The sequence below is a fragment of the Solanum stenotomum genome, chromosome 3 (assembly GCF_019186545.1).
Source record: "Solanum stenotomum isolate F172 chromosome 3, ASM1918654v1, whole genome shotgun sequence".
NCBI classification, from domain to species: domain Eukaryota; kingdom Viridiplantae; phylum Streptophyta; class Magnoliopsida; order Solanales; family Solanaceae; genus Solanum; species Solanum stenotomum.
The window spans coordinates 832720-850989 of record NC_064284.1 but is presented as its reverse complement, the minus strand read 5'-3'; the positions used below and the strand labels follow the sequence as shown (position 1 = coordinate 850989).

The following is an 18270-nucleotide window of genomic DNA, read 5'->3' as shown; positions in this document are numbered from 1 at the left end:
GCCTCTTTTTCTTACAAACATGACCATAACTGTATTTCTCATCACAGTTAAAACACAGACCCTTACTCCTTCTTTCCTCCATTTCAGCTGGTGACAACAACTTGGCATGCTTAAGTTGAGGCTTTGGGTTGTTGGCCAGGGTGGGGTTTTGAAATTTAGAAGTAGTTGGGGTATGCTTCGTTGGTTGGTTGGATCCATAGGAAAAAGAGGAATTAGTAGCAGCAAACCTGTGTATATTTCTAGGATTGGAAAGTACTGATGGTTCAGAAAACACTTGTTTTTGGACAACTAGAGTTTGTTCCTGTATTCTAGCTAGGTTAATCGCTTTAGCTAGTGACCTTGGTGCGAGCATCTTAACAGGTAAACCAATTTCTGGTTTCAATCCTCTAACAAAGCAACTAACAATCTGGTCTTCTGATAATTCAACCCTAGTGAGTAGTTCATCAAAAAGATCGACATAGTCTTGAACAGAGTTTACCTGTCTCAAATCCTTGAAATCACCCATTGGATCGTCAAACAATTCAGCTCCAAACCTGGCAAAGAGGCTTCCGACATACTCAGTCCATCGTGGCCATTCCCTGGAAATTCTGTGCTTCATATAAGACTTCTTCTAGTATAAATAGTGGTGGTCTTCATTTGGTTTGTTACACACAATACAACAAGAAAATATAGAGTGCATAAGGTTTGTCAAAAAGAGAGTTCTTATTAGTTGAAGGGAGGTGTTTCTTTTGTGGAGCTTTGGACTCAACTCTTGTCCAGAGTTGTTGAGTTATACTTTGTGAAGGTTGTTGTATCCTGAAGGGGACAAGTCAAGAGGACTACTGCTGGACCAGTGAAGAACATTTGTTGCAGTGGACTTGAAACTCCTTAAAGAGAGCGAGATATCCGCTCATCAGCCTGAAGAGATTTATTTCTTCATTTTTATTTTCAATTGTAATCTTGTATTTTTTGTTATCTTGTAAGTTTTTCACTAACATTTCGAACACGTGATGGTAAAACAAAAAAAATGGTCTCAGAACTCAAAAGTTGTAACCGACCTGGCATTGCTGCATCAACAAAAGATAAGAATATATATTGTGACAAAGCTTAAATAAATGTGAACAACACTAAATTGGAAGTTTGGTGGTTAATGTCAATCAAATAGTAGCATGAGTAGGTAAGTAATCATAGGAAAGCAGAAAAAAATGCACGCATACTTGTTTCTTCTCGTATATATAGGCAGCGCGCTAGCTACTTGTTTTAGTAATTACTCATTCTTCTGTTTCCCTAATAAGGGGCAATTTTACCATATTCACTATGGTGCACTATTAATATTGGGTGCAACATGCAGCAGCCTCCGTGAATGCAAAAAGGCAGAAAATGGATGGAGCTGCTCTCTTCATATTTTGATGTGGGAAACAACAATTACATAAATACATCAACCCTTGACCAAGCCAATTTCTGGCTTCAACTCCCCTACCGGAAGATTTTCTGACGGTCGATCGTTTGATTTCTGGTTTGATTGGTAACCATCATTTTTTTGGTGTTTCATAGTCATAAATTATTTAGACATTCAACTTTATATTACTAGTACATATTTTAACTAACATCACTAAGACAATTCTCCTATGGTCATTTTGTGACAGCTGAATATGGAAATTAGGTTCCAATACCAGCGCCCATTATGCAGCCAAGGAATGAAGAGGAACATTACATTAATGGAGCAAACTTTGCATCGGCTCTCTTGTCCAGACATTCCAGGGTGCATTAACTTCTTTTTACTCCAAGCGTGGGCATGGCTAATAAAATTATAAAATTTAATTATATAACTTTTACGTTATTTATTTTAATTTGTTATATGATCGATAATAATTAAATAGTTATGTATGTACTAAGTACTTACTTACTAAATATTAGCGTGGTCTAAAAGAGACAGCTATCAAAACAAGCTAATTAGCAAGCAAGAACGCATCACAAGAATATTCTACTTTTAATTTGTAACCAGAAAAGTAAAAGAACTTTAGAGAAGATAATTAACGTGCCGTTGATTGCGTTGAAATATTCTAATTCTTAAAACTTCTCATGTTATTGAATTATCACTCACCATCTGTTAGTACTACTTTTAACTAGCGGACAACTGTCAGAATTGAAAACCTGTTCCATGATTTCTCTAAAAAATTAAGGGCAGCTGGTCACAAGGCATTTGCATAGATATTTTTTTTTTGTGTGAGCACTTTGGGTAAACCCCTATGTGTAATAGTCTGCAAAAAATGTATTAACTACACTAGAGCATTGAGGGAGGATCGATCCTTCAAATAAGCTAATCCATCCCGAAGAACTTTCCCATAGATCTTTTCCAACGCCACTTTTAAAACTTTGTACCTCAATTATCCAGAAGAGCTAAATAATGATAGTATTTCAAGGATGACCGGAAAAAAAAAATTAATACAATGCAAATAATAATAATAAAATAACTAGGGTTATGAAATTACAAACTTCATAGGGAAAATTATTATGGAATTGTACGTATATAATTTGATAATATGTTGAAGTTTCATTCACCTATAAAATTTTAAACTCCAAATAAATAAATAATGTGATTAATATTTTTCAAAGATTGGGCCAAAAAGTGGTTAGTGGTGCTGTTTCTACCAACATTAGGCTGCATACAACATGGCCCAAAAACGAAACATTATGGCCCCTACCCACCTAGACTGCTACAAGTAGAATTTTGTCTTTTTGTGTAGAAGTTAATTAATACATGTGCAGAAAGAAGTTGTTTTGTTTTTAACTCTTCAGGTGATTGATTTGAAGACGTAATTGAATAAGTTGAAATTTTGGGTGAGAAACAAGTTTGGGTATAGTAGATCGGACAAAATATTGACAAGTGCTGTTTATTTGATAAGTATTGGGACGAATGACTACTTAAGTCCCTTTTTGACCAATTCAACACTACTTCTCCTCCACAATACGTACAAATGGTCATTGGCAACTTGACCACTGTGGTCCAAGTAAGTAGTAACTGTTCATTACTTAAAATGTCATTTAACAAATAGAAATTGAGTTCTTTTAGTCACTATGTTTTGTTATTTCATAATATAGAACAATCACCTCAAAAATGGGTGAAATTTATATACAAGAACGGAGGAAGGAAATTTGGGATGTTTACCAGGCCTAAGAATGCTTAATCCTCCCACCAAAAATGGGTGTTTGCATAATGTTGAGCTTCGCAATCTTCTCTTAGGAATGCAAAAGGGGTTCACTTTATGACTTCTTTGAGACAGAGGATGAGTCATCCCTCTAGATATGGCCTGGTATACATTAATAAGTTTTATTATCTTCCTATATATAAATTGTGAACATTTTTTATTTGATCATAGATTTCAAGGAAGGGAAAAGAGCCTGTTGTGGAACAGGAAGATATAGTTGTGAAGGAAAGAGGCCAGTTAAGCAATTTAAGGTTTGTAAAAGCCCAAAAAGGCATGTCTTTTAACTCAAAACTATTTACCAGCAAATGGCTGATGAAATGTGGAATGGGCCCCACACGGTCTTCTACTCTTTCAATGTCTCTAATATTATTAAATTTAATAATGTACAGAAAGAGCAAAGTACAAATTCATCAACTTCTGTTGGCAAACACATGCATTATTAATACTTCTTCATATGGTCAGGTCCATTATCTTGGAAGTGTCAATTTACAATTTTGAGTTTATTTTGTGCTTTTGTAAAGATAATTGTTTCTTTCTTTTTTAGTCTGTTACAAGAAATGTGACACTTATTTATATTTAAAAATAAAAATTATATACTTTAGGAGGTTTGATTACACAGTATTGGAGGCTTTCAATATCAAATATGGATTAAACTTATCCAACTTGTCCAGCATTTGATTGTCGGTATTCATTATATTGAAATCATGGGATTATCTATTTCAGACAGAAGGTGTGATAATCTATTTTAATTATGCTCCTAGAGAACAATCCTTTGAACTAAATGATCCTTAAAAATATTAAAAATAAAATGAGAAGTTTTCAAATTTTTAAAAATGTTCTTCTAGAACACCATGTGGTGCGTGCCTTAAAGTTTTATTTGACCAAATATCTTGCCTAGGGGTATAATATGTGAGATTAGTACTATGATCAAATAAGCTGCTACTACTGCAGCTTCAACCAATTTTAATTTTTCTAGTAGAAAAGGTATATATGTGCATGCCCCAATACAAGTGACTTTCTATTTTTGAATATATATATTACCCTCCCTCTCTAGGAGCTTTCACATTTTTTATTCTCTGATGACTTAAATCTATCGTAATTTTAGAATTAAAAATGAAAGATGCTTACCAAATAATCCCTCAATGTTGAATTTTGCTATAAATTATTTTGGACCTTAATAATTCAAGTAGTTCGGGGTTTTCCAAATATCAAACCAAGCCATTTATGTTGGATTTTTAAATTTATAAACCAAACCAAACTAATAAAACTCGAGTTTTTCGGGTTGTTTTGGATTTTTCCGGTAAAGTATTCATACAAACATATAATTTACTTGTACTTCAAATATTTCTTTAGTCCTACCAAAATACAACTATCTAAGATGTTTCTTAAAAATATAACACAATGTGATATGATTAATGACACTAAAATATCCAACAAAAATAATAATAATGAAATCGCGTAAAACAAATATTACAAATTAACAAGTCATAATGAAAATGATCATAATTTAAAAGTACTAAATCATGCTAAAATTAAGTTTAATAAGTATCAGTTACATGACTAAATATTAAAGGAAATTAAAATTAGATTATGTATTTTAATTGTCTAAATCAATGTAAAACTAAAGAACAAATATTCAATATTATTGTCATTCTTAGTGTTGAATTGATTTTCTTTTTGTATTAGTATTAATTTTATTTTGATTTAATTTTTATTATAATTACCAACATTTGTGGACTATAATCTTTATTGGTCCATTTATAATTCTAAGTTTCAAACTTGAAATAATATATTAAAAGATAAAAACTATGAAAAAGTATAAGAAATATTTTAAAATTATATCAAAGTAAATATTTTTATGTATAAAATAAAATTTTAAAATTATAATATAATGTTGGATTGGTTTGGTCTCGGGTTATTTTTTTTTAGTTAAAACCAAACCAATTCAAATATAGTCGATTTTTTTTTTCAAAACCAAATCAAGTCAAACCAAACCACTAGTCGAGTTTTTTTCCAAGTTAACTCAATTTGTGATTTAATTTAGTTTTCGATTCGATTTTGTATACCCTAATTGCGAGTAAGGTAGAATTGGAGTGCTGGTGTTATCCAAAAAGGAGGACAAAGTATTAATTGTAATGGGTCCAATTAATGAAATAGGGCCGACATGACAAGAAAGAGGATGCTGACAACCTTATATTAACTCCAGAAATTAACATGTTATAGTAAGAGTGTTGCCAAACGACGTGGCATTAATTCCTGATGCTAACATTATTCACAACCCTACCTCCCTCTTTTGCTCTTACAACTTACATATGAATGAAGAAGACAACGTGCTACTCCGCATATTTTGCTATCAACTTCTATACATAAACATTAATTTATTGTTTTGATAAGACTACTAAATTATTGGTTTGCAAGTAATTCAATAAGTGGTTAGGATTTACTATATTAATATTTGGAGTAATTTCCTTAGATAGTTATCATGTTTGAAAAATTACCTAGTAATATCACTTATGTTTGTTTTAGGACTACAATATCACCCAACTTTATCTATTTTCCTCAAAATATATTTGACACAAAAAAAAATATTATCTCTCTCTTAATAGGATTCCATGTCACATTTTTTAAAATTTATTAATAATATATTTTTAAATCCTTTAAGTGTTTGTGCCCCTGCTTTTCGATATTATTTATACAATGTTTAGACATTTTTTTATTTATTTGTTTGTACTTCTCTTATTTGAAAAAATGATTTTGCTTGTTCTATTTTAATTTAATTAGTGTATAATTTTTCTGAAATTATGAAATTCGTTTTAGCTATATAACAAAATTTTGTGTAACCGAAGGTTAGCTTCGCTCTAAATTTCTTGTGAGAATCGACATGATTTTATCTTTACAATTAACAAGAAGATTTTTTGTGTGAAGAAAATCACGCACATAATAAATATCACACGTGTACTAATTAATTACTTTTATAACATATTATTTTTCAAGTTAGTAATAAAAAATACTTAATTAAATATTATTTTCCACCAATTTCGTATTTTAATTATCTATTATTTCCTTTATCTATCTAAATTGTTATTTTCTTTGTATTAAAATAAACCTCAATTTATAACGGTGGTTAAATGTTTGAAATAAATAGACATGCAACACGGGCACAAACACTTCAATTCCTAATATAGGCGTTCCACAACTAAACTACTTAGTATTAGGAAGCCTACAGACATTTAAAGAATTAAAAAAAAAAATATTATTAATAAATTAAAAAAAATGTGACATGGCATTTCATTAGGAGAGAGATAATATTTTTTTTGTGTCAAGTATATTTTGAGGAAAATAGGTAAAGTTAATGGTATTATAGTCCTAAAATAAACATAAGTGATATTACTAGGTAATTTCTCAAACATGGATGATTATCTAGAAATTACTCTTAATATTTGCTATGAACAACTGATTTCTATTCTCTATAATGAAGGAAATTATCTCCTTAAGTAACAAATATATTATACATAAAACACTAAATATGAGAGTATATATATATAAAGAAAATCGTATACTAATATTATGTAATCAACTATATATGGTAGGTAAAAATTTAATTGATGATGATTAATATTTACATAATTTTAAGGCCAAACACATACACAGCCCCTTAAACTTGGCTCCATTTTTCATTTTGGCACTCCAACTTAGCCTTGTTCCATTTTANGGCGGACCCAGTGAGACCCGCCGCTATCAGTTTGTGGCATTTTGTGTACCAATAATTGTTTGTCCAGACGAACCAGCAGTGTTAAGGCACGTGCTTATTCTTTGTCACCTCAAATCAATCTTCCCACATCATACACCATTGTATTGCATTGCCGCAGTAATATTTTTTCCACTCTTTTTCTCTCTTTTTTTTTCTATTTTTTTTTTTATATTTTAAATTTGATTTATAATATTTTTTTATGTAGTTTTTAAATATCTAAAATAAAAATAAAATTTTCTTTATTCAAATCATATTCAAAATTTAAAAATCTAAACTTTAAAATTTTAATTACATCATATAAATTAGGGTGGAATGAAAATTGATATGAGATAAAATCTACAAAAAAGATACAAATAGTGATAAATTATCTGATTGATCCCAACCCATTTAATTAGGACTGATTTCAACTAATATGTAGCGGAGAACTTTGTATAATTGACTAGCGGAAAAAAGGGAAAACCCCAAATTCTGCTTTTTGGCTGTAAAATAGTGAATAGAATCAATTATTGGACGGCATATGTATAAGTATATTCCATTTGACAATTTAACATTATTTTGATAGTGGGGGGGCCATAATTTGTGTATACATTATATTATACCTGAGATACCACTCTCAAGTTGTTATATATATACTCCAAAGACTTTCTCTAGAAATTGTTATTAAAGTGATTATAGGTCAATTTTTTCTCCATATGGAATCAATCCCATTTCCAAATGTCTTACGATCATGTTGTCCACAATCATTTTTTTAGCATGCCTATGTTACTTGTTTCCTCGATTCTGATTACTCTAGTTAATTATATCAATCTTGGTAAATTTTTTTAGCAAGTTACTTTAATTTATTATTTCTAATTGTTACATAAGATATTGAAAGTTAAACTTTAGAATTGATCAATATTGGTAAGAGGCTAAATGTAGACACCTCTTTGTTAATGTATTTACTTTATGTTGAGGGTACTTTTGGAATTTAAATATTTTCATCAATGTATCTATTTTATGCCGAATGTATTTTTGAAATTTCGATGTTTATGCTTTAAAGGTGGTTTATAAATGTTTTTTCGACTGATAGGTTAGTTTTGTGTCAATAATTATTCTTTTGTCAAATAAGTAAAATTCAATATAGGTAAAATGTTGATAACATCATTTAAGATTTGTCAAACAAGAAAATGTACCTTGACTTTTGTTAAAGTTGGTTAAAAAAATATTGTCACACAAATTAAACAAAAAAAGCACATACAACCACTTTTAATATAATTTGTTCATTTGTAACGAGACTTTGCATCTAGTATATAAAAAATTGACATTGCAAGATAACTTTTGCTAGACCCAAATGCAATGTTTATATCTACGGAAAAACAACTCCTGCTCTCCCCCCCCCCCCACCCCCCCNAAAAAAAAGAATTCTTAAAATATTGATTAGAATAAAATGTAAATATAATTTCAGAAGTATAAGAATATATAGACAATAATTTTAATACAATAAAAAAATACTCCCTCTGTCCCTATTTACTTGTCTATATTTCCTTTTTTAGTTGTCCCTATTTAATTGTCCATTTTGACAAATCAAGAAAGGACAACAAATTTTTTCCTATTATACCCTTATTTACACTTCTTGAAAATTGTAAAAGTGTATGTTGTTTCCCTCCAATTTATTTCACTTGAATTCAAATAAGTGGTTGTAATTTTGAAGTGAAAAGTTGTCATAAGGGTAAAATTGTAACTTCACTGTGCTAATCATTGTTGCCTTAATCTGTGTGCCATTTCTAAAGTGGACAACTAAAAAGGGACGGAGGGAGTATATAAAGCATATACTCCTAATAGAATTGTCATTATGTTTAAAATCACATTTATTAAAGACTATTTTGGTATGTTTAATATATAAAGTTCATTTTCAATCCAGAAACATGCTATAAAATATATAAAAAAAAGAAATATATGAAAAGTAAAGAAAAAAATTAACAAAGGGTGCATTGGAAATCTGGAATGATAATTAATGTTTCATTTTGAATTTGAATATTAGGTATGAAATTATCTATATTAGGAAATGTTTTAATGAGCCTTTAAGCAATTTAATTCTGACTTTAATATAAGTAAAAGTAAAAAATAAAAGGGAAGAGAAGAAAAAAGAGATGACAGAACTAAGGAATTTAAGGCAAGGTGTTATTACATGAGTATTTTTGAAAAAATTGGGTATGCCCTTAGGTGTACAAAATATCAAATAAATAAAAAAGATATACTAGTAATATTTGCGTGTTTTGTGTGGATGTGGTCACCGGAGCTCTACTCTTTTGCTTACCTCTTCGGATCTGAAATCTGCAAATCATTCTGCAAATTTCTCTCTGAGTTGACTCTACCTCTACCGCCATTCTTGGCACCAATTTTTTCTTGCTATACTTCATTTCCTTTTTCTGCTTTAAATATCTGATTTCTTTTTGCACAGTTTAGTTTATAAGTTTTTCATTTTAGAGTATCAGTGTTGTCTTTTATCTGGGGAAGCAGTTTGGAAGTGAGTTGCCGGTCCAGAGACTTGGGATCGGAACTATGGGTTCAGAAAGTCATCAACAATCTGAAAACAATGAACACGAAGATTCCAGACCTTTGTATCTACAAAAATTTCGCCTATATGAAACTACCTCGGTATGTATTTGACCATTTGATTTTGTTCATCAAATTATTATTATTATTATTTTTTATATCAAGTAGAATGATTTTTCTCTATGTTTCATTTCCAGTTGTAGATTGCAGTATTTCCCCCTTTAGATTGTATAGTTAGCATATGTAGATGTTAATTTCGCTGATTGGTCATTTATTATTGTGTAGCTACAAATTGCTTTATATCCAACTTTGTTGGCTGAGCAAGATTTCTGCTTTTTTATGTTCTCTATTCTTTTGCCTACTTGGCTTAATATATGTTCAATTAAGATTTTGATTCAAAATTGTTTATCCTATTTAGGACAATATCTCCAAAGCAAATGTTTAGAAACAAAGTCAAAGGGAGTAAGCATCTCAAAGTAAAAAATGCTATTTTTCCTTACTCAAGTCCTGCAATTTGTAATCTTGTTTCATTTTGATTTTGTACATTTCCTCTCTGAAATTTCCGAACTTAATGTCCAAAAATACTTAACTATTTCATATAAGATGATTTTCTTTCTTTTATGGTGAACTTATCAATTACGTGCAAGCTTGTATCTATGTAGTCATATATCCTTTTTTTTCCTTCTACCAAATGTATTAGATACTGAATATGAATGAAGATTATGAAGTTACTATAGTAAGTTTTGAGAGAGAGTTAACATGCTTTAATTTTATTTGTCAAAAATGTTAATCTACTTTTATTTGTGGCAGAATTTCTATATGGTTGGAAGAGATAAAACTAGAACTTATTGGAAAGTTTTGAAGATAGATAGATTAGAGCCTACAGAGCTAATTATGTATGAAGATTCTGCCACATATTCAGAGATTGAATGTATTGATCTACTTAAAAGAATACACGAAGGGAACAAGTCAACTGGAGGGCTTAAATTCGTTTCAACTTGTTATGGAATTGTTGGTATGTTATATGACTATTTTTTTTCTTTTTAAATAGATTTTTTGTATTGATTTCTAATGCAACTCGTGTTAATCTCATCTTTTCGATTTTAGGTTTTGTAAAGTTTCTGGGACCTTATCACATGCTTGTTATTACGAAAAGAAGGAAGATTGGAGTAATACGTGGTCATGCGGTTTATGCCATTACAAAGAGCGAGATGTTCCCAATTCCCAATTCTACTGTGCTATCCAAAATGCCTTATTCTAAGAATGAGAACAGGTCTTTTGTCAATTTTGCATGTAAATGTAAAATATCCATAGTATTCTTGAGAAGACATTATAATGGAAATAGAAATGCTTCTAGTTTATTTGTATCTTTACGAGCATTATACTTGATGTGGTTGTTTCATTTTTCTTTTCTTTTATTTAGATGATTTTGAATTTTGTTATCTTTAAACTTGTCTCACTTTTGAGGTACTCTTCTATACTATCTTGAGAGTCCCCCTGCAGTGTTGTCAACGCGTGGACAATATAGATTATAGTGAGCACATTATAGATGGGCATTTTGTAGCTGTACTATTGTAGAGCCTATTGCCAGTTTATTTACTATAACTTTACAGGGCAAACTACAGTGGTGTTCTGATGTTATTTTTACATATTGAGTAAGACAAGGTATCATCAGGATTTCAGTGGCACATGTGATAACCTTTTTTTGTTCATATTTCTTATGTCAATATTTCTTCATTTTAAAAAATATTTTCTTCTTTTATATACTGCATCTGATTTTGTAACTCATTTTTGCCTTTTTTTTCTCCAATTATTTTGTGAATAGATACAAGAAGCTCCTGCGCACGGTGGATCTCACAAGAGACTTCTTTTTCAGCTACTCCTATCATATTATGATTAGCCTTCAAAAGAATTCGAGTAATTGTCAGTCTGGACTCACACTTTACGACACAATGTTTGTATGGAATGAGTTTTTAACCCGAGGAATTCGCCATCAGCTCAAAAATACTCTTTGGACTGTCGCTTTAGTATATGGATTCTTTAAACAGGTATTTTCCACTTGAAATTGTTTCAGAGTTATATTGTAATCAAGGAAAATCCAAATTTGAGCTCAACTTAGAGTTATATTGAAACCAAGTAAATGACTTGGTTATTTAGCAATTGGCAGCTAAATGTGTTATCATGTTGCTGTTGTCTTTTGCAGGTTACACTTCCTCTTTCTGGTAGGGACTTCATATTGACCCTAATTGCTAGACGATCACGTCATTATGCTGGTACCAGGTTTGTTTGATTGACTTTAATAATGTAATTATTTGTATTTGATGGTCATATCTAGTAACTTTGGCAATAGTATGTCATTTGAGTGATCTTGTCATTTACATTTAATTAAGTTAAATCGATTGTTGAAGAATATTCGATAGAGTGTCATCAGTTACTTTCATGTGATGGTCTTTGTCTGTTCAGATACATAAGAACTATATCTAGATTTAAATTGAATATTTCAGTTAGTGATCCTGCTTCATCTCTCGATTGTTGAGTTATTTCACCTTTTATGTTTTGTAGATATTTGAAAAGAGGTGTAAATGAGAAGGGTCGCGTAGCAAATGATGTCGAAACAGAACAAATTGTGCTTGAAGATGTGCCTGCTGGGTGCCCGCTACAAATAAGTGCTGTTGTGCAGAATCGGGGTTCAATACCTCTTTTTTGGTCTCAAGAGACTTCACGTTTGAATATTAAGCCTGACATCATACGTATGAAATAAGATACTTACATTATTTTTGGAGGATCCAATTTACTCAATTTTCATGACCGTTTCTTTTTATAGTCTCTAGGAAGGACTTGAATTTTGAAGCCACCAAACGTCACTTTGAGAATCTTGTGAAGAGATATGGAAATCCAATTATAATATTGAATTTGATTAAGGTACACTTAATCACATATTCTGGATCCAATTTATGTTGCCTTTTGATTTATATGTAGTCTAAACTTTATTGCTCATCTTTCCCTTTATTTGGTATTTTATCATACTAAGCAGACTCGTGAGAAGCGGCCAAGAGAAACAATTCTTCGTGCAGCATTTGCTAATGCTATTGAGTTTATAAATAAAGATCTTTCTGAGGAAAACCACTTGAGATTTCTTCACTGGGACCTAAATAAACACTCAAGAAGGTTTGACTTGCATCCTTTTTGCTTGCAGATGGTTGTGTATGTTCTTTTTTGTTTCTTTTCTTGTGTGTTGGTCTGGTGGGTTGCTAACAGTTTGGCTACTTTTCCAGCAAAGCTACAAATGTCCTGACACTCCTGGGCAAGGTGGCTGCTAATGCATTGGAGTTAACAGGCTTCCTTCACTGTCAACTTATTCCTGTCTCAAAGACTGGGAAATTGCTAAAATTCTCGCCCATTGAGTAAGTTTGGCAATCAAAATTCTCCCAGAGTGATTTGATTTTATTCGTTCACGAGAGTTGATTGTGCAAAAGATAGCTTTATTACTTAGTAGAGTACCTCCAACACTTAGCTTGGGCTTAAAAGCTCAAATGTTCTTACATTGATTTTGTTTGTCGCTGTGTAGCAATACTGAAGATCAAGCTGGACAAGACTCCTGTGAAGTGAGAGCTGAACCGAATTCCCCTAGTGGAGATTATCATGTCAACCTTTCAACACTACAGAGAGGGGTGTTACGAACTAATTGCATAGACTGTTTGGATCGAACAAATGTTGCACAATATGCTTATGGGCTGGTTGCCCTGGGCCATCAGCTTCATGCCTTGGGCTTTATAGATGTGGAGAGTATTGATTTAGATTCCCCGTTAGCAGATAATCTAATGAAACTCTATGAAGAAATGGGTGACATACTTGCATTACAATACGGAGGGTCTGCTGCACATAACAAGGTAATACCATATCTTTCACTTACTGGATCTATATGGTAGATATCTGTTGATTGCTCTGATCCTGTAACTTGTTTCTTCATAGGGGGCTCTGGTTGATACTTGGTGATATTCATTTATTCTTCTTTTCTAAAGACCAATTTTCACGTCACAACTGCATTGAGCCAAACAACAATTTTTCGTTCATGTCACGTTTTAAGTGAAATCTATGATTTGTTAGCCAGTGAAATAATTCCTTTTCTTTCTAAAGTAGGAAATATTGGCTCCTTTCATTTTCATCATGATTGAATTTTTTATCTACGGTTGACTCGTTGAACTGATGGATATGATTTAACAGATATTTTCAGAGAGACGAGGCCAATGGAAAGCAGCAACTCAGTCTCAAGAGCTTTTTAGAACGCTTCAGCGCTATTACAGTAATGCCTACATGGACGCTGAGAAACAAGATGCCATTAATGTGTAAGTGAAATATTTGTCTTCGTAATAATTAGTTTTTTTATCTGTTTTTCAACAGACAGACAAATTTTAAAATAAATACAACTAATGTGGTCCCGATTCCAGGTTTTTGGGACATTTCCGGCCTCAAGAAGGTAAGCCAGCTCTCTGGGAATTGGATTCAGACCAGCACTATAGTGTTGGGGGGCATGCATCAAGTTTAGCCATGGAGAGTTCTAGGTATAACTGATCTTTAATTAATGCATACCTTGAGTATTTTGTTATTGAAGTGTCAAAATTCCGAGAAACTCTGATTTGATTAGTATTGTAGCCGCAACATCATTTCTGATGGTGGTAATTTGAAATTTGCAATCCAAATCAATTGGAGTACTTTTAAGTTGAGAGCATTAAAGTATTAAGACAGTTTAACCTGAGTTATGAAGTTGTAAAAGTGAGTCACAAATGACCTCATGGCTTATATATATGTGAGCTCCAAGTGATGTTGGCCCAAGTGACCATCATTTTTAATTTTCTGAGGGCTAAAAATCTGTATTATACTATAATCATCGTCTTATCCACAAGGAAGTTTACCTTAAACTAGCTCTATTAATCTCTTACTGAGATGAATATTAAAGTCAATTAGTGATGTACATGGAGAATTCACTTACGAAAAGCTGATTAGGTTTTTTAACTTCTGGTCAAAATCCAAAAGAGAAAAATACTTTAATTAAGCCAGTCAGTGCATCAAAATCTCCCAAAGCTATTATTGAGGCAGTTTCTTCATGTGCAGGTCATTTATTAAAAGGTCGCTGTCAGAAGGAAATTTGATCTGCGGAAGCAGCTCTCCTGTCAAAGAAACTGACACAGAGCAGACCGATGACTCTGACCAACCTTTGCCTGAGAGTGCAAAAGGTGGTAGTAAGGGTCTTTCCGAGTCCACCCCAGAAATCTCTACTTGTGAAACTGATATGTCGTTTGCCAGGTAGCTTAGATTAAATTTTCTTTGCCACAGATTTATTTTGATTGAGTGGATACTAAGTGCTAATCATTGTCCGAGCTGTATCTCTTTGTGGTTCCTTCATACTCCATCGACAAATCCGCTGCTGCGACTTTTGAATGTTATATGCATCTTTTCTATGAAGAATATGTAACAATTTTGTTTTTAAGAAATAAGCTAATAACATGTTAGTTGCTATTATATTCAGATCCCAAAGACATGTATTAATCAATTCTTCTCTCTTATAAGGGGCTTCTTATTGTCTGTTGTTACCTTTATTGTTTTTAAGAAATAAAGTTGAAAGCAGTTTGGTGACTTTAATGTTCATGGACAAATGCTGTCACTCTTAAGATTTTTATTGGATCTTTCCTATTTCTCTGTTGGTTCCTCTCTATGTTTTTCCATTTGGTGGGGTTGAGTGACCATGTTGGGAGCGGTTGTGTATTTTATGCTGGCGTTGGGAGCGGTTGTGTATTTTATGCTGGCCTTGTTTCTTGTTTTTGTCTCTTAGTAAATTGGCGCCTGTCTCACTTTTAATAGGTACACACCCTCAATGTCTGGTAGACAGCTTTTCCTAGATATGCAATTAGAGCAGCGTCTCGGCAGTGGAAGTGTTAGATTGCGTGATCGTGTTGATTCAATTGATTTTTCAAATTTCCTAGATGTTGAGTGGCTCTCTTCGTCCGGAAATTCATGTGAAGAAGAAGCATTCGAGAGGTATTTTCTTTCAATTTGATCAATGCTTTGATAGAAATTGAATTTGCATACTTGGTTTTAGTTTACCACTTCTTATGAAGAAGTTCTGGTGCCATTTTTGATAAAAAAGTTGAATTTGCATACTGCCAAAATTTATTTGGTTGGAAATACGACTAGCATTTTAATAATTCTATCATTGAGATTAGTTGTTTGAATCTTATGGAAACATCCTAGAAGGCTAGCGTGCTTTCTGCTTTGGTTTCGATGAATCTTACGCTTTGCTCTATTCATGCAGATCTGCAATCATAGGTTCACCATGTTGTGTCCTCTCATCTGACCGTGTAACAGTTGAATCTAAAGCTGAAGCAAGCTCTTCGGTATTTGAGTCTTCAATCTTGAAGGTCAGCAGTCCACACAAATCTCATAGTTTATTATTCCCTCTGTTTCAAAAATGTCCCTTTCCTTTTTGGCAACTCTTTAGTTCTAATTTTCCACCTGGTATGTTTAAGACCACTAGAGTGAAAGGCATTTTGGTATATTCTACATATTTTTAGTTTAAGATACAAGATTTAAAAGTTCTCTTTACTTTCTTAAACTCCATGTCAAAGTCAAATCGGACAAACAAATTGAAAAGGAGGGAGTACTTCTTTTGGTGGGGGTGGGGATAGATCTTGCTTTTATTTCTGCCTCTTACTTCTTATTAGCTTCTATTTGCATCTCTAATAAGAAACACTGATACACGTAAGTAATTCCTTTTTTACTTTTTCAATCTTGTTATTTTAGCGTCAGGAGCAGACTAGTAGAGATCTCAATTTTGATGCCAAAGGAAGTAGTAAACATATTGCTGAATTTTCTGAGAAGTTTGTGCATTGGGTTAACAACGGAGATATGCTTTTCCCTTGAGATGATTTCTGGTCTCCTTGAAGCTGTAGTCTTCAGACAATTGCATTCAATCAAACCATCCGAAGGATGTGGATGACTTACGGAATAAATGACAGGTGATGAAGATTAGGTAAGAGGGGAACAATGATTTTTGTTAGAGAAAATATGCCTAAACAAAGCCATTGAGATTGTAAATTAAAGTACGTTAGAAAATGATATAGAAAGTATAGAGTACAATAGAAGCAGATGATTCTTTCAGTCGTTTTTTTGTTTCTTCATTTTCTACCTTACTGTTTTTGTAGGTTTCAGTTCTGTAAATATCTGCTATAGTTTTGTTAGTTGGAGCTCCATTATTCTTTTCTGTATACAAGCTGATCTTTATTGTGTCACATGATTTAAATTTTTAGTTCTGAAGTGTAGCTGAGAAGAAACTTAGATATTCCTTTATACTATGAGGTTGCAATTTTTGTTGCCATGTCAACAGAAGCATATCGCTTTCCTTGTAGTCATCGTGTCTTTGATGGCAGAAATTGTAGTGCACCTTGTGCTATATCACGAGGAACATCTACATTTGCCTTGCAATTTGCTAGAAGGCTGGACTATAGCAAATTCGTTATGCTAAGGCCAAAAAATCAGTAAAATTTGTACAGTCAGGACTCAGTTTGTGATCAGTGGCTCAGCAGATTCATAAATCTACCAGATTGTTCCCCTAGCCCAAGGTACCTGAATAATGCTACATTATCTGTTCAATTCTGCTCTGTTTTTTCAGCTTATTGTTTTCGTTGGATCAGTTCTTAACACATAACGGCCTGAGGAAGTGTCCGAAGGTGAAGTAGTTCCTTAGTTTTTTTTTCTTCTGGTTTGTTGTTACAGTTAGTTCCTTTCCTTGTGCCATTATGTGTGCGCGCTAGAAGTATAATATATTTAGTATCTTCTACTCTCCAGCTCATAAGTCTACTTAATAAGTCGCAGGCAAGGTGATTTGAATTGAGACCTCTGAGTGTGATGTTAGGTTGATTCACATGCCCATTAGCTAGTAATATCGAAGCTCTGCTTCCGTTTGTCTCAAAATTATGTCAATTTTCTAGGATGTGAAGGTCTGAGACGTGTTCTCGAGGCGAGGCGAAATAGTGAGTTGTATGAGAGGCTAGAGTCAGTCTAAGCTCCCTATGCATAGTTCATGTTGAAGTGTATACTCCGTGAGGGGTATAAAGGTAAATACAAAAGCAAACTTGTCATTCATTGGATAAAGAGGATTTCTCGATTCATTATTGACTTTACTCGAATACATAAATCAATCTGTGCATTCTTATTGAGAATATTTATTTTTTGTTCCTAGAAAACTCGATCCTTGGTGCTTTTTGCACGCTTTTCTGAGTCTCATGTGATTAGTGACTTTTACTTCACTATCAAGACATCTTGAAAATTGAAACTGAACCGTGTAACATGTCTCTATGTGTGATGTACGGAGGGTGTATATCAAGTTTTAGTCCAAAAGTAACAATTCCCTTGTAATAGTTGTATACATACACGTCTCTATAAGTACGGAGGGTGTATATCAAGTCTTAGTCCAAAAGCAACAGTTCCTTGTAATAGTTGTATACAAATAAAACACGCATCAATATCATAAGTGTCCACTACCAACTATTGTCTTCAATAATACTGTACTATCAGTCAACCATCACTACTGACTATCTAACACAATCACCAATAAACACCCATAACAGTTACTTGTAACGGCAAAAAATGTAAATTCATTAATTCTCAATAGATACCTGTAAGAAAATTGAGTCCTAGAGGACACACCTATTATGCGTTAGCTATTTTAAAATTTGATAATTCGACGAGTAAATAAAACTATTTTACTATTGGTAATAGGTCACATTTCGTTTTTAAACA

The 18270-nt window shown here is 32.5% G+C and overlaps 1 protein-coding gene and 1 pseudogene across 1 annotated transcript; both read left to right on the top strand.

The window, feature by feature from the left end:
* Positions 1-1663: 1663 nt before the first annotated feature.
* LOC125857666 (GDSL esterase/lipase 5-like) lies at positions 1664-3472 on the top strand (annotated as a pseudogene).
* Positions 3473-9171: 5699 nt separating this feature from the next.
* On the top strand, positions 9172-16798 carry LOC125857469 (phosphoinositide phosphatase SAC2-like). The gene is made up of 16 exons (XM_049537070.1): positions 9172-9576; positions 10285-10489; positions 10582-10747; positions 11300-11522; positions 11678-11754; positions 12037-12224; positions 12299-12396; positions 12509-12642; positions 12750-12878; positions 13043-13364; positions 13699-13820; positions 13923-14036; positions 14587-14778; positions 15334-15510; positions 15785-15890; positions 16273-16798. The coding sequence occupies exons 1-16, from the start codon at positions 9481-9483 to the stop codon at positions 16390-16392; spliced, it is 2469 nt and encodes an 822-aa protein (XP_049393027.1). The 5' UTR covers positions 9172-9480; the 3' UTR covers positions 16393-16798.
* The last annotated feature ends 1472 nt before the right edge of the window (positions 16799-18270 follow it).

What these genes read in the sequence shown, in the direction of transcription:
- LOC125857469 (XM_049537070.1), top strand. Translation starts at nt 9,481, where the DNA reads ATGGGTTCAGAAAGTCATCAACAATCTGAAAACAATGAACACGAAGAT. An exon ending in GCCTATATGAAACTACCTCG is followed by an intron (nt 9,577 to 10,284) that starts GTATGTATTTGA and finishes TATTTGTGGCAG; the next exon opens with AATTTCTATATGGTTGGAAG. An exon ending in ACTGATATGTCGTTTGCCAG is followed by an intron (nt 14,779 to 15,333) that starts GTAGCTTAGATT and finishes CACTTTTAATAG; the next exon opens with GTACACACCCTCAATGTCTG.